This window comes from Dermacentor silvarum, chromosome 4 (genome assembly GCF_013339745.2).
Source record: "Dermacentor silvarum isolate Dsil-2018 chromosome 4, BIME_Dsil_1.4, whole genome shotgun sequence".
Classification (NCBI taxonomy): Eukaryota; Metazoa; Arthropoda; class Arachnida; order Ixodida; family Ixodidae; genus Dermacentor; species Dermacentor silvarum.
The window spans coordinates 2,167,846-2,193,388 of record NC_051157.2 but is presented as its reverse complement, the minus strand read 5'-3'; the positions used below and the strand labels follow the sequence as shown (position 1 = coordinate 2,193,388).

The window sequence follows — 25,543 nt, the reverse complement described above, 5'->3', positions numbered from 1 at the left end:
CCGGCTGACGTGGTAGCAGACTTGGTCACTGCGAGGGCTCCCCAACGTCGGCCCCCTGATGTGTGATCGCACACACCGCGCCCGAACGCCACAATTCGCAGAATGGTGCCGCGTCGGCCGCCTCTGTCCGGAGCAACAAGACCGATCGAGATGATAATGCGACGCAGACAGAGGAAACAGCAATAGCAGCGTGTATTTCGTAAAGTGTGCGAAGCTGCCGATCGTGTTAAATATGCGGCGACCAACTTCACGCCACTTCAACAGTCATCAATTCTATCCGCACGCGTAATCTCGGGACCGATCACTGATGAGTCACCCGTACGAAGATATTAGCGGCAAGCATTCCGCGACGGCTTGCGGCCCATTTCCACAATGACCACACTGCCTAGGCCATTAGGCTTAAACGGCTCTGCTTCATCGGACGTAGGCGACTAAGTTACGGTTTGGTGCCGAATTGATACAGATCTATTCGCAGCAGCCACGCTACAGTCGGAAAGCCGACAAACTGCCTGGCAAACAAAAGCGAATGTAGGCGTAGCAACAAAGTTGTTCACGCCCGTTCTCATTGAGACACAACATACGGCGCCCTCTCGTTCCCGATGCCGTTCGTTGACACACATCAGTCTTTTTTTTGTAGCTTCCAGCAACCCATCAACTAGCTTTGGATTTACACGGATGGCGCAACAGTGTCATGGCCGGTTGCCATGACACAAAATTAGACTGAAACTAATTCATTAGTTTCAGAAGAAAAAAAAAAGAACTTGATTCTATTCAACAGAAATTATATTGTGTGGGGATTGAGGGATGCGCCGGCGCCATTGCGCGGGCTTCACCTGTTCTGCCGTCCTTCGCCTTTATTCCCCACCCGTGCCCCTAACCGGTTCCCGCGGTGGCGCTGCGCACGTGGCGGTTGGCGGTGAGGGCGGGGCGCTGACGTCACGGCGGCCGCGTTTCAGCTGCTAGCGGCGGAGCGTGGCTCTCTTCTCTCCGGGGACCAGCGCACGGTACGTACATGCTATCCTCTCGTCCACCGACACCTTTGTGACTAGGACTGGAGCTCACGCACGGTGCCTCTGCCCGTGCGGGCGCGTACTTTGTGCTGATCCTTTTACCCGATGCTAAGCCAACGAGCGGTGCCATAGTGCTCACGCGAGGTCGTACCACGCCAAGCCGCACTTGCCGAAAGCCCAAGCCGAAGGAGATTGCCCGTGCTCTCGCGAGTTGACCCATTGGTTATCGCCAGAGCAAGTAGCATAGCCGCCGGGACTTTTCCTAGCGGCGCGTCCCAGCTTGAGCCTCTGCTCTCACCGCGACGTGCTATAGGCGCCTGTTATTGTATTTTCGCCCTGGTGCGGGACCTCTTTTGCTCCCCGCCGCGCGGGCATTTGTGCAGTGCTGGTGCCCACGAATTCAATAAACGGTTTCCATGAACTCGGGGCTTTACTGTGTTTTTGCGTGCGTCGCTCGGTAGCCCCTTGCCGCCTCTGAGTTCGCGCACGAACGGTGCTGAAGGCGACGGCTGACGCGGCCCTGGGGCTCGCTAAGCTCGAACCCGCGGTGGTTGGTCTCCTGTGACACACCAAGAACCCACAATTGGTAAAAAAAAATATTTTACAGACCCGCAAATATGAGAAATGAGCTGTATAATCAGTACTGGCATACTAATTTGTGTGTTCCCTTAAACCAGAGTAGACGGTAATGTATATCTTGATTTCCATGCACCCAAATTACTGATACCTTGCAACATTCTTGTTATGCAATACTAGGAGACTCCCAAGCATGTGCAGCACCGTATTTTCTTACCCAAAATTTGTAAGCATTAAATTTTGCGAAAACTTTTCTAATATTCAATTTGATCTTTGGCTTTTCTTTCTTGATTCAATTTGATATTCGATTCAAAGTCTACTATTCGGTATTCGCACACCCCTAAGAATAACACAGCAATGACATCACAGCCAGTGCTATTGCTGCTGAACAAGCAAGCATGGCTGATACATATGATAAGCAGACAGCCACTAAGCTTGCATTGGCATTCATATCATGCTGTTGTCGTCTGGCTGAAGAAAGTAAGCTCTCATACTTGAATGACCTTGAAAAAAAAAAAAAGCATGAGCGACATGTTGAACACAAAACAGGTCGTTGTTTGTGTTCATAGTTGTCCCATACTTCATGCTGTTTTGATTCCAACTAATAATGCAGGAAATAAAATGACTAGGTAGACACGACCCCATATTACCATGCCTGCAAAGACCTCCGCGTGCACCACTACCCCTGCTTCTTGTTTTCGTCAGAGCAGCAAGAACACTAGGCGCCAATAAGAAGAAAGGTGACAGGCCAATGTGTGACCACCTTGAACTTGCCATGCTACTAGCATCAGAGCACATGTAAGTTTACAGCCACCCATAGGTAGCTGTCTTAGCGCTCTCATAAATTTGCTCTCACTAAGTTTTTTTTTTTTTTTTTTTTTTTTTGGTTAAAGCTGTATTTGAGAAAAAAATGTGACTTGTAAAAAAAATTATTGTGCTCCCACCCCTCGGCTTCTGTCAAACTGATTTTCCACTTTGCTCTATGCTGTCTTCCACTGTCAGCTTACTGCCGCCTGCTCACGCTTGCACACCTTAAAACCAGCATTCTTGGACATGTTTCCAGTTAAGGGCATTGAAAAACTGATATCTCATTCTTTATCACTCAAAGTGCTACTGTGAGATTACTTTTTTTTTTTACGGTAGGTGCTTGCAAACCAGCAAAAGCGCCGTGCTTGCATCTCCTTTTGCAAAGCACGCAAGTCGGATAGCAATCTAACATTTGATAACTGAAAATTTCTCCCTCGCTTCATTTTTCTGATGGGTGGGTACCACTGAGCTCGCTTGCAGATACTAACATGGAATGCCTCGCTTTTATAATGGCAGCAGGTCCCTGGGGCTGTATGTCTAATGATCCATTTATATTCGATGATTATTTTTTATTTATTTTTGAGCTTTATCATTCAACTATTTGTTTTCGATTCTTATGGCCCTTTTTCATTGGTTCAAAAGTAGATCAGAGGCCGTTGCCCCACTGTCTTTACCTCTAGAGATGGTACCCTTAGCACAACACATAATATAGAAAATGAAACGAAATGTTTCAAAATACAAACCCTAGTTGTGTAAAACCTATTCAGAATAATAGAAATAAGTTGTGTGAATATTATCACACTTGTACAAAATTTATTATGGCAGTTTATCCATGTATTTATTCAACCATGCATAAAACTACGCACAGGATAAAAAAGATTTGTAGCTTTATTTCTAGCGTCTCCTAAGAAAGTATTCGCTTCTTTTCTCTTAAACTAAGTCGCGCTGAAGAATTTAAATCTGCAATAAGGAAATGTGACCGTGAGGGGACGAATTTTCAAAAAAAATTTCCCTCTCAAAGTGTTGAATTGAAAATGCTGAACCTACCAAACTGCCGAATGGGCCTTTCCCAAACAGATGCAACACAGCTGCCAATTTTCGAAACCTAGGATAACGTTCCAGTCGACAGTGCATGCCATTGCATTAAGTTTAACACAGATTGGTACAGTGCTCTTTAAAAGAATATAGAGTGGCGCCATGGCACCTTTTGCGGTCATAAGCCTTTACCCAGTTTGCAGTCGTTCTGCCCATTTTGGGCGCCATGCAGAAAAAATGCTCTAGTACACATGTTAGGGGATTTATTTGAGAAACATTTCTTTATACCCTTGGCTGTCAGCGGTACTTGAGCATAGTACTGAGCATAGTCGCAGGTGATCACCACACGAAATGTCGCCTCCTGGGTCATCACAGTCAGTGTCTTCTGACATGCTGTCATCCGAGGACCTTTGATGACCATCCGAAGGCGGCACATAGTCCTCCTCAGAACTAAAATCATCATCGGATTCACTAAACTCGCGCGAATCTCGTGCATAAAATGCCCGTACAGAAAACGTCGCCATCCGGTCAGCAGTATGCACTACAATTTGTGCGCAAAAATCTTTTCAGGTCCCTTGCAAAAAGTGCTGCCCTCAACTGTAGACAACAAAAAACTGCAATTTGTAATAGAAAACACGGTCGAGAGATGGCGCAACCTAACCAAATAAACGGAGAATGCAAGCGAATGCGCGCGTCGGGCACTACCCGACATGAGATCGGAGCCAATATTTTCGCATGGCAGTGTGGGCCCGACACATCACCGCAAAGGGTTAAGAAACAATGAAAAAAGTGGCCCTGTCCAAATGGCCTGCCCCATTGACCACTGGGAGCTTGTTGAGAGCTCTTTACGATCTCAACAATGAAAAGTTCATCTAAGTAGTGCAACTGAAGTGCACTATTTTGAAGTCTTGTCTACATTTAAGCATCAGCTGAAGGCCATCTTGAACAAAGACATCAATCTAAAGGTGCAAATGCTTATTTTGTGTTGCTGTCCCGGCTGAACTGTGTTTTAACAAGATGTGTTTAAGTTAAAGCAAAAGTGGCCTTGAGGTAGCTAATAATTTTAAATGCGAAGCATTTCTTGCCGGCGGCTCTGTCTATCTCTCCCGCGGCGTCCCACACGCCCACAGCGCATGCGCGTCCACTCCCCCTCTCTCTCCTCTTCTACGCTCCCCCCCTTTCTCTCCTCTAGAAATCCTCAACGGAGCGGCGCCCGCATGCCACACCCCCACAGTGCATGCGCGTCCCCTCCCCCTCTCTCTCCTCTCCTACGCTCCCCCCCCCTTTCTCTCCTCTAGGAATCTGGAGCGGCGCGCACGACAGGTGCGATAGCTGCATACTCCGCTGGGGGCGCCACGGTAGTTCCGCGGTATGAAAATAACAAAGCGCGCGCGCCTCATTCTCTCTCCTGTGCAGCACCACGATGAGCTCTCGGGCCGCTGCCGCGAAACCATCTCCCGCTCAAGCTGCATACTCCGCTGGGGGCGCCACGGTAGTTCCGCGGTATGAAAATGACGGAGCGCGCGCGCCTCATTCTCTCTCCTGTGCAGCGCCGCGATGAGCGCTCAGGCCGCTGCTTCGCATCCACACATGGTTCCCTTTAGCAGGAGATGGAGTAATTTTATTGCGATAGCAATTATATGGACACTTCAACCGGATTTCTGCCGTCGGCGTCGCCGTCGCCGTGAGGTTCCGTATAGATAAAATCTTCACCACGCGCCGTATGCCCGAGCGGAAACGTGCAGGGACGCGCGCTATCACGGAGAGCGAACGCACTCAATCTCCCACACGCAAGCAAGGAAGCGGGAAGCCAGCGCCGGAGGGAGCGCACTTCTACTCTGCCAACAACCGCACTCGTCGCTTGCCCGCACCGTCTCTTATCTCCACACGGCTCCGACCTTTGTATGCGCCTGTGCATTCGCCGCTCAGTTTCCGTTGAAGCGATGGACCGCACGTACCTTCGCCCGCTGCGGCGTATGCGCTTGCTGCCAGCGTTTTGACAGTCGTTGTCTGCAGTCATTCAGTGTGATCTATTCATGTTTGTTTGTGCACGCTCACACCATGCTTGTTCATTCGGTTAGTAATAGTCGGGCCACATTTTTCAACGCATGCTACACATGCAATGCTGCCCGGATCGGCAGTGCAGCGCTACAGGTGTGTCCCTTCGCACGCGCTGCCCACGGGAAGCGCTTCTCATCAACACCACCGTTTCACACGCGCCTTCTCGTGGTCATCGAGTCTCTCTTCATGGCGGTCTACTTGCGCCACAGCACACCTGCTTACTTAATCAGCTCATGTTTACTACAATTGATATTGCTACCAAAGCCGCTCACCTTACTTCGTATGACATTGCTGTGTTGCTATCGCATTCATTGCTTTGCCCTTAGGGCGAAACTGTGACATTTTTCTTTCTTGTTTTTTTTTTTTCCATATACGAATCAAAGGTTCAGAACAATTTATGAGAAAGATTAGGCACATGTTATAACAAGTTCAAATAAAACACACATTAATTTGGCAAATGAAGGTTTTCAGAGGCACTGCCATGAGAATTATAATAAAATTTATCTTATAACCATTTGTTTCATTCCTTCCTGGTTTAATAAAACAGTGCTTGCTTGCATTTGCTTTAGGACACTGCTCATGGAACTAGTAGCAAGATACACAAGTTGCCCCACCATGAGCTCGTGGGTGTCCCCGTGGAGCAGCTGCACGTGTGTGTGAAGCAGGCCCGTGACAGGGTTGATGGAGAAGTGTCCCGGGTTGACCACAGAGTAGGTCAGATGCACGTCGTCGGGGTCTACAGCCAGCACCTGCACACACAGACACTTGTGAGACACAAGGCTCCATTTCCTGCCATGTGCCGAGCGAGACTGCAAGGCTTGTCTCGCAAGTGAGCAAGCCCAGCATTGTGACAAGCACTGAGCTGACAAACAATGCTCCACCTCCTCATCATCACTGCTGGTGAACTTGTCATTTGGGAGCAAAATAGAGTGCTCTGAGTGATCACCGCTGCATTACATCATATGCCCAACATTATGCCTGGTCTCAGTTGTTTGCGAACTTGTCATAGAAATAGAATGAGCTGTGGGCATGACCATACATACATGAACTCTTGTGAAAGCACAAAAAAGAGCTCTGGGCCTGGTTTACTCCACATTATTTGCAAGCCAGAACAGTGTGCTGAAAGACGCACTAAAACCACAATGTAACCTCCATGTCTCTCAATCAGTGCATCCCGCAGTACAGTGACCACAAAAATGCTTCCAGAATAAGCCCTTAAAAGTACCACAAGGTCAAAAAATTTTTTACATTGTGGCAGCTGTGTACAAGTTTACAATAAACACAAAGCTGCAAGAATTTTGCAGAATGATGCCACAATAGCAGAGGCACTTGGTGATTGACCATGTGGCCACCGCTCATTTCTCCCTCTCCTTTGCATGTCTCCCCTCGTTGTGTGCTTCTCTAAATGGCATGTGGACACCGGTACACCATATCAACGTCACGTTGGTATGGTAATGTTAAGCACAACTCCGCACTTTTCGGCTACCAGCTGTTGCTGCCAGGCCAGCACGTGTAGAACTGTGCAGTGAATGATACGCGACTTTTTACAATTCGTTGTTAGAGGCCCGACCAGCCCCTGCATAACGAGAAAGAACAAGCAAATGGAGGAAGTAGGCACTGCTACCAGCCGGCACTTTGCCAGACTCGCAACATGTTACCATATCGCCATGTGTCGGAGAGACATGCCAATGTCATTTGCAGGGAGTTTATCAATGGTGCCTCCAAGAAAAATGAAAGCTGAAACATCGGCTCAGTGTGGAGAAGGACTTGCATCTTGTTTTCATTTTGCTATATTTTGACTTATGTAAATGTTTACTTGAAACACGAATGATGTGGCGCTGCAAATTGAAAACTAAAATGCACGGCTCACACGACAAGCAAGCAACAACGAGAAAGAGCAGCCGTGCGACAGCATCAACTGCAAGGAGGCTTGCTAGCAGACAAACCGGAAGTAGTAGGTTCTTGTAGGGTCAACCATTTGACAGTGTTTCCCCTTGTTCACATCGCAACACACAAAGGACGCACCACAAAAGCCAGGAGAGGAGCATGGGGTTGGTTTTTTTTTTTAATTTCTGGCATCCCCATGGTACATAGCACCACTGCATTTGCCATCGTAATGGCATTCAGTACAGGATACATGTATTCATTTGGCATCTGGAAAAAAATATCAAAGGCGGTTCAGAGGCCCTTTAATGTTCGTAAGTTCTCTCCAAGAAAACTGCATGAAGTCTGCAAATTTATATTACAAGTGAAACTTGTCTATGTCTAGCCTGAAAGTCCGTGTCTGTTCGCAGAAACTATCACGATCAGCAATGGCTCGAGAGCCGCCATCATCTTCTTCCACAGCTGGCTCCGTTGCCGCTCATCATTCCAGTGTAGAATTTCACTTCTCTTTTGTCATCGTAACGGGGAGGCTGTGTTTACGGGGGCATGAGGCATTACTTAAGGGTGTACGAGCCGAGCCATTCATTGTCTTACGTGATGGACAGATTTAATTTTGAAGAATTGCAAGCGGCAATGGCGGGCGGATGCTGCTAACCATGCCGCCGAGCAAACTCGAGACATCGAACGCAAGCGTTTGTGGTTCGACAACTTGTCCCTCATCAGTGTGATTCACTCCGACGAACAGCAACACAGTGCCTTGGATGTGTTGAATGAACATTACGCTACTAGTGGAGACCTTGGTGAATTTAGAGTTTGTGGTACACGTAAAGAATCTTTAATCAAGGGAAAACTGCCTGCGTTCAGCACTGTGAATGAGTACGTATACCCTCCATTTGTTGTGATGGTGATAAGCTTCGCTTATCATCCATTTTCATGGAGTGGAAGGGCCGATGAACTTTTTTTTTACTTTGCCATTTTTTCCCCCAATGTCCTCACTCAAAAAATATACAGTAGAGGACCACAATACAGTAGAACCTCGTTCATATGATTTGGAAAAAAACGCAGGAAAAAACAAACTGAGAAAACGTACAATCTGAAGTAACTAAAAAATTAGACTCAACTGCAGTTGACATCTACGTAATACCAGAGTCCTTCCATGTTTTTTTTCTGGTCACGAAACTGCTGCCTCACTTTCATATAGAGCCAGCACCCGCCGCTAGAGGCACAACCGTGCGTGAGAGGGCATGCTACCGCCACTACTGCTGTGGTTGTGTGTGGGGCAGCCTCGGTATTCTAGCTTTCTCAACTTCCACAACCATCGCTTTACTTTCACGTAACTATTTTTAACATTCCACGTGCTCAAATAACTGCCTGAGCACGTCTTCTGCCATGAAATGAGCGCCCAGGACGAAAAAAAAAAGCCGCTCATAACATGGAGCTTGCGGCGGTCTCAGTCCCAAAAGAATTTCTGGGATGTTAAGAGCCAGAATCGCGATACGATTATGAGGCACGCCATAGTGCGGGACTCGGGATTAATTTTGACCACCTGGGATCCTTTAAAATCCACCTAAATTTAAATAAACGGGTGTGTTGCATTTCGCCCCCGTTGAAATGCGCCCGCCGTGCACGGCCGGGCGGTCTCGGTCTAGATTTCTTCATCATCACCGTTCGCCTCAACACTTCGGTAGGCTCCACTTTTTAGTATTTGGCTGAAATTAAACACAGTGCATTCGCAACAAAGCGCCAGTGGTCCCACTTACCACCAGATGCAAACATATGGGCTGTTGTACCCCCGTAAGTAAGCGCCAACTCTCCGCTGCGCATAGTGCCAGGTTCGCCGAGCACAGCTGTTCACTTTCTATTAAACTGTGGGCAATATCTTATCAGGAGATCAAAAGAATGAAATTGTTATTGCAAAGGGCTGCTTCCGTAGAATACTTAATGACAAAGAAAATGAAATTGAGCTGCTCCGTGCACTTCTGATTTCTCTGGGTCAATCCCCCAGAGTGGGTATGCGCCACTACCATCTAGGCTCTACATCTACTTCTTTGCAAAGCGATGAAGAGAAATGCGTCATTCGCTAATGCAGCATCGGTCCAGTCTGAACACGGCGTCGGCAATGATCGGCGCTCTTCAACCACACCCGACGACTCGCGTGGTCGTTTGCGTGAGGATCGAAATGTCAACGAGCGGAACCGAAGTTTCATGACATACGCTGGAAGGCCTTCAAAAATCCTTGGAACGGCGTTAGCCTTCAGCGTCGGCTTCTCACGCTCCAGGCACACGGCGTCGCCGTTGATCTTGAAATTGTACGCAGTGATGATGTCCGAGGCGTCGAAGTGTTTCGCGCACACGCGTATAGTTCGATTCAAAGTTAAAACCGCAACTTTCCTGTCGCGGTATGGCCCGCTTCCATTTCTCGCGCTGCTCCTAGTCAATAGGTAAACAAAACGGCACCTTTTCGGTTGTGCCCTTGTAGCCGGCACACAACACGTGTTCGGCATCGTTGTCCCACCCCGCCACTTCAGCACTCGAAAAATAGCGCAGCTATTCGTTTGCACCGCACAAGCGGTAGGCTAACGATGCCCTCTGTGGCACAGTGGTTTGGCAGCGTATGAACCTCTCCCATAGCGTATTGATGGCGTGACCAGAAAAACATAGAAGGACTCTGGTAATACAAAGTGTTGTGTGAATAGCTGCGCATGAGACCCCAACACGCATCAAGCTGGCAGGCGATGCTGGATGCCGCCGAAGCAAAACGTGATGCTCACAATGTGCCGCCTGCAGCAGGGAATGGCGGCGCATATGGATTATCAAAAGCGTGTAGTACGCTACCAATGGCACTACGCCCCACGCGCTGTAAAACAGACAGGTGAAGATACTTATCGCAATAGGTTTTCCGGCGATAGCAGTGAATGAGGCATGCAGTGATGAAAGCAACATTTCAATTTTTTTTAGAAGATTTTGGAGCAGGCAAAATGACACTTTGGAGCACGATAAGTGTTTCTGGAGCAGAAAAAATGCCAGTTTGGAGCAGCTATTGGTGTTTTCTGAGCAGATGGCAAAATATGCCATAAGACTCCTACAGCTAAAAGCATCACTGAAGCGCGTCCCATAAATATTGATATTTATTATGAAACATATTGCACATGCAATAATCAATGCAAATCAGATCAAACAAACAATTAAGAAGATGGATGGTTATCAAACACGCAGTAAAACAAGCTATGTTTAAAATAACAGTACTTGTGGCAGAAATGAGATTAAACTGATAAAGCTGAGCGCCACATTACAAAAGTAACCACATTCGCATAACCGTTGCCAAAGCAGCAGTTGACAATCGAATCGGTACGAGATGAAAGTAATCACAGTAACTTTTACATTTCACCAAAATAGTCTGCATGTCAAGTTTGAAAATACAGCTAAATGAGCTAGTATATATTTAAAATGCCAGTTCTTGTGGCAGAAAAGCCGACAAAACTGAGCATCACAATGTAAAAGTAATCAGTCACATATCACAGTTGCCACAGCAGCAGTTGGTAAAGAGTATGAGATTGAATTTCCCAGCGTCGTATCGGAGCAGGTTCGGAGCAGTTACTAACAAAAATGACAGTTTGGAGTAGCATGCAGCAACGCTTCTGTTTTGGAGCAGTTTGGAGCAATTGGAGCAGCACTTCCATCACTGGGCATGCGAACGACCCGGGAGGAGATTTGCGGGTGCCGGAAGTTCGTGCGAGAGGCGAGTATTGTGCGGAAGCTGATGTGGTGGGCGGCTACTGTTCTCAATCGCGCACGCTTTGCGCCTTTTCATGTTTACATGGAATCTAGCGGTCGGAAAATGATCGCAGTCTGCAGCAGAGAACGGCGGTGCGTTCACCTATTAAACGCGTGCAGTATGCTCCCAATGGCACCACGGGCTGTGAAACAGATAAGCGCTTTTCACAATCAGGTTGGCAGTGATAGCTGTAAATGCGGCCACCCTTGAGACGATTTGCTGGTACCGGAACAAGAAACTGAGTGTGCGCCGTCGTGTGAGACGGGCAGGTGAGTATTGGGGTGAAGCTATATAGGTACTGTTCTCGATTTTCTTACGTGGGATCTATCACCTAGAAAATGTATTATATGATCGCAGTTTGACGATGTACTGAACGTTGGTGCTGAAAAATTTCCAAGAGCGTATGAACCGTATGAAAATAAGCGTCATGAACAGTATGAAAATAAGCGTAACTCTAAGTCAGTTTTGTGTTCTCGATCGTGAGTGTAGGCACCAGGAAATCGTATGTAACAGGATTGTATCAATGAAGTTCTACAGTATATCATTTTTTGCATTTTTGGTCTTAAACCCCAGGAAAACCCTAAGATATGTAAACAAACTCTAAAGTAATTATAAGATGATGTGTTTGCATGAAAGGGTGGATATTTTCACAAATATTGAGTTGCAGTTTCTTAACTGAAACTATTGCAAAAATCTGAATAGATTACAATTTGAAACCTATGAACGACGTGCCCTTATCACAAAACAAATCAGCATAGATTGTTATGCCTACAAATTTGGAAAAGCCATGGTTAGTACTCTGTAGGAAAGCCATTTGCTTCGATTACTGCTTGACAGCGACAAGGCACGAATTCCAAGAAACTGTCAATGACCATTTGGGTGGGTTATCATTCACCATTTCTGCTGCGGGTGATGAAATTTCTGGTCGTCTATGGTCACGGTTTTTTGCTTCAAGTGCCGTTCTCAGTCTTACAAAGTTGCTCGATAGGGTTCAAATATGTGGATTGGCTTGGCCACTCCAGCAACGTCACTTTCCTCTCCTTAATCCGACCCTTCACAACAGCAAATGTGTGCTCTGGGTCATTCTCTTTCTGGAATATATATTGACAGCCAAATTTTCCTTGTTTCTATGACAACAGTGTCTTCTCTAGGTTGAAGTTGAATTTATTTTCATCAGTAGTACAAAAAATATAACAGGTGAAGTATAATTGCACAATCGGAGGTCCCGAAGTAAACACTGTCGGCGGGACCTCCTAAACAGGAAACAAATGGGGGTTAATACAATTGTGGCAACAGTAGCAGGCTATATCATACAAACAAAAAGGAAAAAACAGAGCTTTGAGTACAAAAATGTGGCAACACAGAAAAGTCTTCATCGGGAAGAAAAAAAAACAGCGTTTTAATACGAAACGAGGTGGTGGTAGCATGGGGAACAAGCAATGCTGTAAAGTAATTGATAGGGACAGAAAAAAACAATTAAAAATATAAAAAGAAAATTAGGAACAGTTCAATACAAATATATTTAATAATGTTTACATTGCACAATAAAAATACTAGGAGTTCTGTAATGAGTTAATATAATATGCCTTAGTTTTGCACTTGAAGGCTTCAAATGCACATGATTTGATATCGGACGGAATCGAGTTCCACAATGATATGCCTGAAAACATGACAGTAAATTTCCCATAGTTAGTTCAAATTTTACAAACGAGCAAAATGCGACGTGCGGAAAACCTTGTGTTATTAATATTAGTGACATCAATACGGGTAAAACTTTCAATACCTAACTCCGTATTTATGAGGCGGAACATTATTAGCAACAATTTATGATTGAATAGCATGCGCAAGGGGAGAAGGTTTAGGGAATGAAAAATGGGAGCAGAGCGAGATGTAAAAGGTTGAAATGTCATCAATCGTACCGCTTGCTTTTTTAAAGCTTCTAGTTGGTGGAGATGAGTGAAGTACGTATTACCCCATGACGACAGGCAATATGAAAGATGACTGTGAATATGCGTGTAATACAAAGACAAGAGAATACTTGGCTGAAAAAAAGAGCGCGATTTGATAACGTGAATGCCAAAAGAAATTCATTGAACAAGAAATTGGGCATGGCGGTTGAATTTTAAGTGTTCATCTAAGATAATGCCTAGAAATTTGGTTGACCCAGATCTTGTAATTATGTGATTGTTAAGTGATACAACTAAGGAATCTATGAATAATGTTTGAGGGGAATGAAATACCATAAATGTTGTTTTCAATGGATTGATGTATAACGTGTTTTTCAGGCACCATGCAGGCACATTAGCGAGATCATTGTTTAGTTTGTTTAGTAATGTGACAGAATTTTTGTCGGATACGAAAATGGTTGTGTCTTCAGCATAGAGAAGGCAGTGAGCATGCGTTAATATTTGAGACAAATCACTATTGAACAATAAAAATAACAATGGCCCAAGTATTGATCCCTGAGGGACGCCTCTATTAATTATTTCAGGTGAAGAGAAGGAACTATTCACTTGGACTATTTGTGGTCGGTCTGTTAGGTAGTCACGAATTAACTGCAAAGGCGGGCCAGAAATGCCATAAGATTCTAGTTTGTGTAGGAGGATGAGGTGGTTAATTGTATCGAACGCTTTAGTGAAATCAATAAAGAGAGCACCGACTAATAGGCCTTCGTCTATAGCTAATTTAACTTTGTCAGTAAAAGTAATAAGTGCAAGTTCAGTGAAAAATGCTCTCTAAAACCAAATTGATAAGGAGATAATAGCTTAAATTTGGATAAGTAATTAGTTAAACGCTTGTGAATAAGTTTTTCAATTACCTTGCTAAAAAAAGACAAAATGCAAATAGGACGATAATTATTCAAACACTCACGATTACCTTTTTTTAAAAATTGGGATTACCTTACCCATTTTGAGGCTTTTGGGAAAGACGCCATCTTTAAATAATTTATTTATTACATCGGCAAGTACCGGTGAAATTTCTTTATGCACAAGCTTAATGTTCGACAGTCGGATGAGATCAAGGCCAGGACCAGTTGTTTTGAGTGATGTTATGATACTACAAACTTCTTGTAAAGTTGTAGGGTATAAGTAAAATGAATAGAGAATGCGTGGTAAACTAGGTTGGAGTATGAGTATGTTAAGTTAGTTGCTTAACAAAACGTCGCTTTATGCATTCAAGCACAAAATTAACTGGAACGCCACTGCATTTCTCCGCAAAGTTCGGGAATTAATAGCTCGAAACTGGTGTCATCCCGAGAATTCGTTCCAAGTGGATCTGCTGCCAGATCTGCCAGGGTAATGTTTGTTGTCACTGCGGGATACTCAAATTATTCTTTGCATTCTGCCTCATTAGATAACTAGTCCTAATTAATCAACTTCTCAATTGTTACAATTAGATTAAAAGTGTCAATGAGAAAATTGTAGTGTTGTACAGTAAAAGCTCGATGATACGAATCTCACGGGGTCACGAAAAATATTCGTATTAGCCAAAATTCGTATCATCGAAACAATTAAAACTACTGTCGAATCTCGATAATTCGAACTCGAAGGGGGCCGCAAAATTGTTCGAATTAAAAGGACGTATTTTTGAAGTATTCGTGCACCATAGCACGATGCACGAACGGTGCGAGTCGTGAAATATCGCGGCGCGCAAGCGCATAGCAAGCGCGGGCCACGAAACTGCTCACGCCGGCTAACGGTCGCTTCCCGATAACGACAGAAAACGAAGCTTCAGGGAGCGAGCGGGCGGCGCCGGCACACGGGTGCGCGCGGAGACCGTCGAAGGTGAGGGAGGAGGGCGGCAAGGAAGCGGACGCGTCAACTCCGCCGCTTCGGTGGCTCCCCTCGCCCTCCCTCTCAACTCCCTCGTAGCTCTCTCACCTTCGACTGAGCCGTGCTCCCTCAAGGGCTGCAGAAGATAGCGCCAACCTTTCCCTTTCCCTCAAGAACCACTTATCTCACCTTCGACTCCGTGCGCACATCTCCGTGCGCGCCCGCCGCCGTGCTGGCGCCAGCTTATTTTAGCCGCCCCCTGAAGTTTCGTTTTCTGCCGTTATCGGGAAGCGAGCGTTTGCGGGCGTGGCAGTTTCGTTGGCCCGACTGTGCCTCCGCCGCTGCTTCCCTCTGCGCTGCTGCCGCAGCGTGCAAGGTCAACATGTGACTAGAAAATAGAGAAGGGTTCACTGCCATTTTATCCGCGTGGCTGAGACGTGTGTGCTAGAATACGGTTGTCTAGAACACTCTAGTCGGCACGTACACGCTTGTTCCGGCGCGATGCAGAAACGGCGACCTTGCAATTTGAGAGAGAAGGAAATTGCCGCCGCGGTTTTTTTTTTTTTTTTCGTTCCTTCGCGCGCGGCATTGAGGGGTCTCTCCTGAGCTTTTGCTCTATGGCGGTGTCGGAGCAATGCCGGTCGGAGGCGCCGCCGCGTTATTTGGCGCGCTGCTAAGAGCATTGTCGGTACGCGGTATGTTCGAAGTAAGCGTGTTCGAATTAACGAGATTCGACTGTAGCTAAATTAAAGAGTCAGAGGTGAACTCACTCAGGCACGTGTACGTAAAAAGCATTTATTTCTTGAAGCGCCTCCGCACCAAAAGAGAGAAAGCGTCACTGCGCGCTGTTCTCTTTCGCGGCCGTCGGTGGGGCGGCGTTTATTCGTATCAACCGACGCAGGCTGAAAATCGATTCGTAACAACCGTTCTCTAGCACGTTGCAAAGTAATGGGGCTCGGCCGGGACCACAGAAAAATTCGTACCATCCGGAAATTCGTATTAGCCGTGATCGTATCATCGAGCTTTTACTGTATATTGTAACCAGCAGGGGGGCACGCTTGTGGGCACTCCAGCGCCACCATTACAGTATAAATAGCCTACCCAAGCAGGGAGGCGTGTTTTAAGATATTATGTGTTTCTACAGGCCAGTTGTCGTCAATAAACCTTTTGTGCAACTGTCGTCTCTTTAATATAGAGCAAGGTGAGAAATTCCCGATACAGCTTTCTGTTGCTCAATACGTGCTACATAAAAGTGTTTTTCTGAGTGTGCAAGATTCCCGCGAATACACAAAGTGCCTCGAACGGCCAGTTGCGCGGCAATGTTGCGTGTATTCGCGAGCTCCTTTCACGCTCGAAAAAGTACTTTTATGTAGCACGTATTGAGCAACAGAGCACTGTATCGGGAGTTTTTCATGTTGCTCTACAATTTTCTCAACACTTTTCATCTATCGTAATATGGGAGAAATCGATTCATTAATTAAGACAAATTATGTAATTCGGAGGAATGCAAAAAATAACCTCAGTATCTCCAAGCGACGGCAAACAACATTACCATGATTCTGTCCAGCAACGTGGCATTTGCATATGGTGACGCCGCAGTAATCATGACTTTTATTATGCGTCAGAGATGCGGCAAACTGACCACTCCCAAAGCACAGATCACACTCAAGAGAAAGCCCCAGAAGCGATGATGAAAAAGAACTCCATGCGAACCCCACGTGATGATGATCACGTACAGATGACAAAGAATAGCTTAATAAATGCCCACACTAATTTTGCCCCAGCAAGAGCGGCCAACCTGGCCGCAATTCAAAGGGACAGAGAACGCCTTGTGAAAGGCTTCATACGGGAAACGTGGACAACCTCAGCAGTGCGGCAGCGACGGTCATTTGGTACAATAACAGGTGCCATGCGATAGTTAACCGGAGAGGTCTGCTCCAAGACTTTGTAGGGGCCCATGCGCCGAAGCTGAAACTTGTCACACAAGCCAGGAGTACGAACTGGTGTCCAGAGCAGCACTTCCTCGTCAGGGCGGAAGCACACGACACGATGAGAGGTGTCGTAATGCTGCTTGCAGTCCTGTTATCGTGCTTCGGTGTTGATGGGGGTGAACTGGCAACAATGAAGAATGCGGGACACGTATTCTTCACAGGAGGATGGACATCAATTGACAGTTGGCGCGAAGAAAGACGTCAAGACAGGAAGAGGGCGAACGACCATAGACAAGGTATAATGGTGAGTAACCGGTCGTGCGTTGAACGGCGGTATTATATGCAAAAGTCACACATGGCAAAATTGCTTCCCAGTTTCTGCTATCTGGTTCGATGTACTGTGGGGATGCGCGACTCTCACGCGTCCCCTGATGTTGTTTTCCCCGCATGTCTCCTGTAGTCCGGCTTCTCTGCGTGGCTAAGCCCGGCGGTGGTTGCGGCGCGTTGCGAGAGATGGCGCTGGTGTCGCGATGCTAACGCCACCGAACGGCGAGGTCACTTGGGAGAAAAAGGTCGGAGGCGCTCTCTCTTTGGCTTGGGATCGACGACCAACACGCACGAACGCTTCGCGCGTGCGCCGGCCCGCGTCGCGCGAGGCTAAGAGCAGGACACCGGTATGGACGAACACGGATCGTTCGAGCGCGCTACCGTTCGCGTGACTGTACACGTGAACGACTAGGCGATGGTGTCATAGCATGGGGTGAACGTATTCGCTCGCTATCGGGTCGCGGTGAGTCGGACTTCCTTGATTTGTCGCGCGCCCGTGTGAATGTTCAATTGGTTGTAATTCGGCTAGTGTGCATTAGTGTATGAAAGGTGCAATAAATGCCCTTTTGATTGTTTGCACTACAATGTGTCGTTCCTTTGTCCCAAGAGAACATGTGAGACCCCACAGTACGTGGCTATCATGTCTGACAGCATGCGATGAAATCACTCTGTTAGGCCATTGGTTTGCGGATGGTAACTGGAGGTAGTCTTGTGGGTGGTTCTGGAGGCTCTGAGTACTTCGCCTACGAGTTGCAAAAGGAATGCTTTTCCACGGTCGCTCGGGATGGTGCGAGGAGCACCGTGACGCAGTATTAAGGCTTGAAACATGAATGCAGCAACTTCAGAGGCTGAGGCACAACTCACACAAGATGTTTCGGCCTAGCATGTCAAGTGTCAACGGCTGTCACAATCCATCGATTACCAGTGAGAGTCACTGGAAGAGGACCATACAGGTCAATGCCAATGACTTCAAATGGTTGCAACGGACATGGAACCGGTTGCAGTTGTCCGCTTGGAGCTAATGGAATTAGTTTTCGACGCTGACAAAGGGCGCAGGAAGTGACATACCTCGCTACAGTGGCAGACAAGCCAGTAGAAGCGACCTTTGATGCGGTCATAGGTTTTCTGGAAACCAAGGTTACCAGCAGTCATGTCGTCGTGAGAAGCCTGAAGGACATGAGCACGTAGAGAGCATGGTAGGACAGGAACCCAGCTTTGACCATCAGGGTGATAGACATGGCGGTACAGAACACGGTTGTCAATCTTAAATTGCGTCAGCTGTCGATGAAGGCGGGTGTTAGGCGGGCGCGAAGCTCCTTGAAGGTGGTCTATGATGCGCTGACAGTTAGAATCAGCAAGTTGGTGAGATTGGAATGATCTGTTGTCGTCTGGAGGCATCTCATCTACAGTGGCTAACAAGAAAGCATATGAAGAGGGATCGTGCGAAAACTTGTCACGGAAGGTAGTTGGAAGATCATTGCATGGTGTCGTAGGAAGCGGACAGCGAGAAAGCGCATCTGCATCCTGGTCTTTTTTACCGCACTCATAGGTAATAGTAAAGTCGCATTCTTGCAGACGAAGAATCCACCGACCAAGTCGTCCATACAAACTCTTCAGCGTCAAAAGCCAGCATAAGGCATGATGGTCCGTAACGATGGTAAAATGACAGCCATGAAGATAAGGACGAAACTTCTGCACAGACCAAACGATAGCTAGACATTCCTGCTCCGTGATGGTGTAATTCTACTCGGCGTTTGTCAGAACGCGACTTGCGTACGCAACGACCCTCTCACCTAAAGACTCGTCTCACTGTCGGAGAATGCCACCAATGCAGTGACCACTAGCATCCGTATGCAGGAGGGTAGGAGCAGCTTCATCAAAATGGCGATGTACTGGTTCAGATGTGACAGCGCGCTTCAGATAGGCAAATGCTGATTCACATTCGGTAGACCACACAAAGGGAACATTAGAACCGAGTAATTTGTGCAGAGATGACGCTACTGAGGCGAAGTCTCGTATAAATCGGCAAAAATAGGAAGCGAGGCCTAAGAAACTACGCAAATCTTTGGTCTTTTCGGGATGAGGGAAGTGCAGAACTGCCGAAACCTTGTCAGGATCAGGACGAATGCCGTTTTTGCTACCTATGTGACCTAACACCTTGATTGTCCTGCTCGCAAAATGGCATTTCTTGGTGTTAAGCTGAAGTCCAGTGTTTGCATAGCGCGTGAAAAATATGTCCAGACGTTTGAGGTGCTGAGAGAAGGTTGACAAGAAAACAACAATGTTGTCCAGCTAGCACAAGCAAGTCTTCCACTTCAGGCCACAAAGAACAGTGTCAATCATGCACTCGAACGTTGCGGGCGCATTGCAGGGGCTGAATGGCATGACATTAAGCTCGTAGAGCCCATCTGGTGTTGAAAACGCTGTTTTCTCTTTATCATCCTCATGCATAGGTATCTGCCAGTAGCCGGAACAAAGATCGATTGATGTACTCGTATATGGTATTAAAGATCAAAGTACTCGGCACCCTGCAGGGAATCCAAGGCATCGTCTATGCGCGGCATAGGGTTATACGTCCTTGCGTGTGATCTTGTTGAGTGCTCGGTATGACACAAAATCGCACAGAGCTCTTTTTTGCAAACCAAAACAACGGGGGATGACCAAGGGCTAGCAGAGGGGCGTATTATGTTCCGTTCGAGCATGTTGGTGACGTTCTCGTGAATGACTTTCCTCTCGGCTAGCGAGGCTAGCAATACGGTCGACGGCGCACCGATAGATGTACCATCTGTCTCTATCCGATGCGTCATAATCGAAGTCTTTCCCAAAGAAGTGGAATGCGCGTCAAACTAAGCTTCATGTTTTTGGAGCAAAGCAAGCAACTGCTGTGACTGTGAAGGTGTCAGATCAGAACTGATGGCAGCTGCAAGAGCAGAAGGAGATACGGCCCGTCCAACAAAAGGAACTTCAGAGAAAGCTTCTTTAAAGGAAACAAGAGAGAGACTCCAATTCAGTGGCGCAAGCCAATGTAGTGCCTTTAGGTATGAGAATCTTTTTGGATGTCGGATTTGTAGCGTAGAAAAGTGCAGAGCCATTATCAAACGAACCAGCCCTGATGTATAGGCTATCCCTCTTGCGAGACAACGTGCAGATGGTAGTATGAGTACATCGCCACAGTCAATGACGTCAGACGTGATAGTAACAATTCTCTAATGGCGAGGAGGTAGCTCAGTATCTTCTGCAGCAAGCAAGTGATGTGGAGCGTCATCTGCATATAGTGAATAGGTCGTGTCGGTCATGTGGAGAACGCGTTCCCGGCAGCAAATGGAGGCGAACGCCGTAGAAAGAAAACCACATCCCAATATGAGCTGCTGGGCACAAGAACTTCGAACTGCAAATTGTATGTAATGCAGAAGTCCATCAATGGAAATATGAGCAGTGCACGTGGCAGTAGGTCGAATGACAGCCCCTTGAGCAGCGAGTAGTGCAGGTCCATCATAGGGGGTCGTAACTTTCCGCAGTCGCGTTCCTGGTGAATAACTGAAACACTAGCACCAGTGTCTATCAAAGCTTCCACTTGTACACCTTCTACTACAACCAATATCATATTGCACGGATGCGCTAGAGGAATTTCTGTCCTGTCGTTCGAAGCAGCTTTTCCTCCCTTTTTCGGACGACGTTCGGCAAATTGAGAAGCAGGTCTAAGTGGGCAACATAGAGCGGCGAAAGGGTGACGGCGAGCAGCGTCTCACAGGACGGTAGGTAGGAGCCATCTCGGATGCTACAGTTGGCGATGAAGAACGGCCACGCGGCATAAGGAAAAGCATAAGGATGGTGTTAGTCGTGTAGGCTCCCTAGACGTTGGAAAGTAGCTCCGGGAGAAAAGTCATCCCGTTCGTGTACGTCATATCCGCAATGCTCGTCTTGCTGGCGCTTGCGGCAAAAACATGCTATGTGGCCGCGATAGCCGCAGTAGTAGCAGATGGGACGAGGCGGACGCCCCTGCAGATAGCTGGGTTGGGTAGGTGTGCTGGTAGTCATGGAAGCCATGTAGGCCGGCGTTGGTTTTTGAGGCATCGGTAAAACGATGACTGGTGAAACTGCAGCTACTTGCGCGCACGTTAGTGGAGCCCTAGGGGTTAGAGGGTCCGTGAATGCTGCACCAGCCATGGACACCAATTCCTGCTTGACAACGTCTCGCAGATTAGTATCCAAGGCATGAGGAGGCATATGCCCTGCTGCGAAGCCAAAATACTGTAGTTCTCGAATTACTGCGCAAATCATTGCTCGTGACGAGGGGTCGTCGCAGAATTGTTTGCAGTGGTGTCTGGCTGCAACCGTACTGATTCGAGCTCATCAAGGCCCTGGCAAGTAATGATGATATCAGCGACGGTAACAGGGTTCTTGATGGCTAACGCATTGAAAGCGATAGCTACAATGCCTTTGAGGATGTGGCAAACCCTGTCCAATTCGGTCATGGCCGTGTTCATGCGTCGAGAAAGAGCAAGCACATCCTCGATATGCTTGCTCTTTCAACTCAGATTCCCTGAGTTGTTGCTTGCGAGTGTTGAGAGTCTTTTTTGCGAGGGCGGAACGAACCACCGGTTTACCAAAGATTTGACGGAGCTGCTGCTTGTTAGTGCCCCAGTCGTGAAATCAACCTCATGGTTGAAAAACAAAGTCTTCGCTACTCCCGTGATAAAAGGCGACGTGGCGTAGCTAGAGCGGATCATCCGAACGGTTAGCCGAACTCACTCGGTCATAGTCGTCCAGCCAATCCTCGACGTCATCACGAAGTCCAGCAAACAGATGGGGATCACACTGGTGCCCACTGACAATCCAATATGGAGAGGCTGGGGTAGTCGCGGTCGAGATGGTTGATGTAGAAGTGCCTGTTGGCTCATCCTGCGACATGCTGGCGGACAGTTGGCACAATTGGCGACCTGATCGAAGCTCCAGGAGGTTGAGCGGGGAGTCAAAGGACGGAGGACCGAAGATCACACTTCACCACTTGTGACGCAGTGGTTGTTACGATGTTTATTACGTGTCAGAGATGCGGCACACCAACCCTGCCCAAAGCAGAGATCACACTCAAGAGAAAGCCCCACAAGCGATGAAGAACCCCATGTGAACCCCACGTGATGATGATCATGTACAGATGACAAAGAATAGCTCAATAAATTCCCACAATATCTTTAAATCTTGGTGCATGATAGTTGGGACACCCTGTATGATGTAGCAGCAAACGCGTGTGTACAAATATGTTTGCTTGGAAATTTCATAACTCTGACCAATCGTTTTTCCTTTGAATGAAATGTCTGTAAGTACCTCACAATTTTTGTCTTTCTTGCTCAACGTATTGTTACGTATGTTAATATTTTTATTCCGAAACAATTTATTGGGTTTACTTTTGCTGCTTAACATGAAAGCTCTTTATACGCTGCGCTGTCAGCAGCTCCTGCTTGTCGCTTTTGTAATTGATGGGAGTCGCTGCTCTGCTTGCCAACCAGCTAGCAGGTCGCCATCTAATTATAGAAACGTCAATAACAAGCCTCAGCACAATGGGGCAAATATCGCTGTAGAGATTTACCTTGTCTGTAAAAATTACAAATCAAGAAAAAAAAAAGGACAGCTGCGCGCAGATGTTCACGCACCTGTTTTTGTCGAAACGGTGCGAGCGCTACACTGCGACTCTGCTCCACCAATAAGGATGCGCAGACCTCATCGCCTGCCCTCGCTGGAGGGCTCTGGCGGAACGATAAAAGAATGTCCCTGCCTTTAGTTTTATTCAGGTGACTTAGTGCCAGCAGTATCAGCTTGAGAAGTGGAGTTCAGCTAACGTTTACAGTTTCACACGGTGATGTTGTGATAGCAGCACCTTGTATCTTAAGATACACGATACATTCTTTCATGTATCGGAAATACAGATACTGATAAACATCTTGCCAGACGTATCATGATACAGACACAAGATACCCAAAGAGTATCTAAGATAGTATCTAAGATGCATGTATCTTCGATACTGGCCAGCACTGAGTGTTCGGAGGAATTAGGTGTTAGGCAGTGCTAGAAGGAGGAAGGTCTACACAAGTGTAGGCGTTATTCAGCTGGCAAAAATTGCACCATGGCAAGCAAGCCAACCCAGACGGCTTATGCCTTCGATGTCATCGTCCCTTTGAAGACAAGTCCAGACGACATCATGGACATGACAGCTTCAACAGTAGGCCTGGAGGACTTGTATTGTGTCCAACATTTCGGGGGATGGAACTACAAGGTTGCATCCCCCGAATGTGTCTCCATCGTGCCCCTGAGCCCACGAGTCACCCAGGTCACCGTAATGTTTCTCCCTTGCTGTGCCTCCAGAGAAACCCTGTCTTAAGCGCTCACCATACAGCAAGGTGCTTCACATCAGCAGAGATAAAGGCCGGCTCGCCATTACCCAACTGAATGTGGCAGGCCACCAAGTGACCTGCAATTGAAAGGGAATGCAGCGGGTCTGCGGACATTGTGGGTCATCAGGCCACTTCAGGATGCAGTGGACGGTGCCTTTCTGTGCAAGGTGTGGCACATATGGCCCTGCTGGCAACGACTGCATCTTACCATGCCGCCGCTGTGGAGACCCAGATGTGACCATTGCCTGCTCCTGCGGCAGTGGCCTCCGAAGGCAGTGTCCAAGAACTTTCCACTGCTTCAAAAATGAAAAGACCATCCTAGCAATTGGCCAGCCGCATTGGCTACCACTCCGGAAGAAGACACGGTAGAGTTGCCACCAGATGAAGTGCCAGCAGCATCCCCCACAAGCCCTGAACTTGAGAACCACAAGACTGAATTGCAACTGGCTGAAACACCGTGTCCCCTGGTCATACCGGGTGAACCCTGTGTCGAGCCCCCTGCATCGTGGGAGCCCACAGAAGCCAGTGTTTCAGGGGCCGAACTGGTGCCTTGTCTGTCCATGGATCGTGCCCGCGACCGGGCCAGTGGGCTCGACCTTCCGGTCCCGACTAGGACTAGCCGGGTGCACGACGAGTTCGCGTCCTCGCCAGACCTCTAATAATGTTTTTTCGCTCACTCACATGTCATCTGGTAATTGACTAGATGCCCGGCCATGAAGACGACGCGGCATCTCTGTGCAACGAGTCAACGCCTACTCTATTTTTTCAATGCCAGCCAGATGCGGCCGATCCAACGGTTCACCGCCCTCTCCGATCGCCCTTTTCTACTCTCCCCCATTGGCTAGCGTTCGCGCCTGCTTTACGGCCATGGGGAGAGTACCCTCTGGGTAGCGCCTCACGATGGAAGTCGGAGGAAGTAATCCTGCCAGAAGCGTGGAGCATCTACCGCATCCCCTCCGGAACTGCAGCGGCAGACGCTCAGTTGCTCAGATGCATGCGTGATGCAAGCAGTCATAGCCTCTGGGTAGCGTCACATCGCGGCAACTCACTGAACTAAGGCACACCAACGGCTCCCATTGCAGAGCGATCGATTGCACAGGCATTGAAAAAATAGAGGAAGCGCTGAACGAGTCCACCGGCTCTTCGTGCACGTCGTGAACAAGACTCGAACAGGACATTACTCCCAGCGACTTGAGTGGCAGCAGCCCCGACATTTCCATTTTATCTTCCCTGAACAACACTGGCACGAAAAGGCACCATGGTTCCACCAGCAACTCGGATAATCCCACCCGTGACAGGAGCCCATTACGGGCTTCTACCTGACCCCGGTAGCTTCACATCAGGTAATTCTTTTGGGGCGATTTCATTTGTGTGCTCGATTCGAGCGTAGATGTCCAGGGCCCTGGTAGAGGCAGACCGAACGGAAACGCTAGGGAGCTATGTCGTCTGGCGCAGCAGTTCACACTTCTTGACGTGTAAAAACTGCTGCACAGAAGCACGTACATTTCGACATGGTGTAGCAGGGCATCATCAAGTAGGATATACAGAGCCTACGTACCGCGGGGTCTAATCAATTGTGTCAGTGTTGCTGAGGTGCGTCCGCTTCCGCCTTCGCCAGTGTACGTTGGCGATCACCATCCTTTAGAGCTAACACTAGAGCTGCCTACAGGGACGCCGTCAGCTCAAGGCCCGTGGCGTTTGGACTGTCACGTTCTACATTACCTTCAGTCGAAAGATGGATTCTTGTGAGCTGTGCGAGCGTCCGCTTATTGGTACAGATCCAGATGACTGGGATCAGCTAAAGGTGCAGTGGCATGGCGCAATCACTGCAGTGAGTCTGGGCGAGCGCTCTGGACTCGCGTGTCAAAAAAAAATGGCAGTGTTGGTGGCGAAGATGCCAATTGCTTAGCGCATCCTCCAAGGAGGGAGGAGCTCGCTGAATGCTACCAGCGGCTAGTCCACACATCTTCGCTGT

The 25,543-nt window shown here is 47.7% G+C and overlaps 1 protein-coding gene across 6 annotated transcripts in view; it reads right to left on the bottom strand.

Annotated features, from left to right (window-relative positions):
- LOC119448018 (fat-like cadherin-related tumor suppressor homolog) overlaps positions 1-25,543 on the bottom strand; it is a 653,800-nt gene that overhangs the window by 609,779 nt on the left and 18,478 nt on the right. For all 6 annotated transcript variants that reach the window (XM_049666727.1, XM_049666730.1, XM_049666726.1 and 3 more), the window contains one exon: positions 6,104-6,238. In XM_049666727.1, the coding sequence (XP_049522684.1) occupies positions 6,104-6,238 (135 nt within the window). The remainder of the gene's footprint in view (positions 1-6,103; positions 6,239-25,543) is intronic.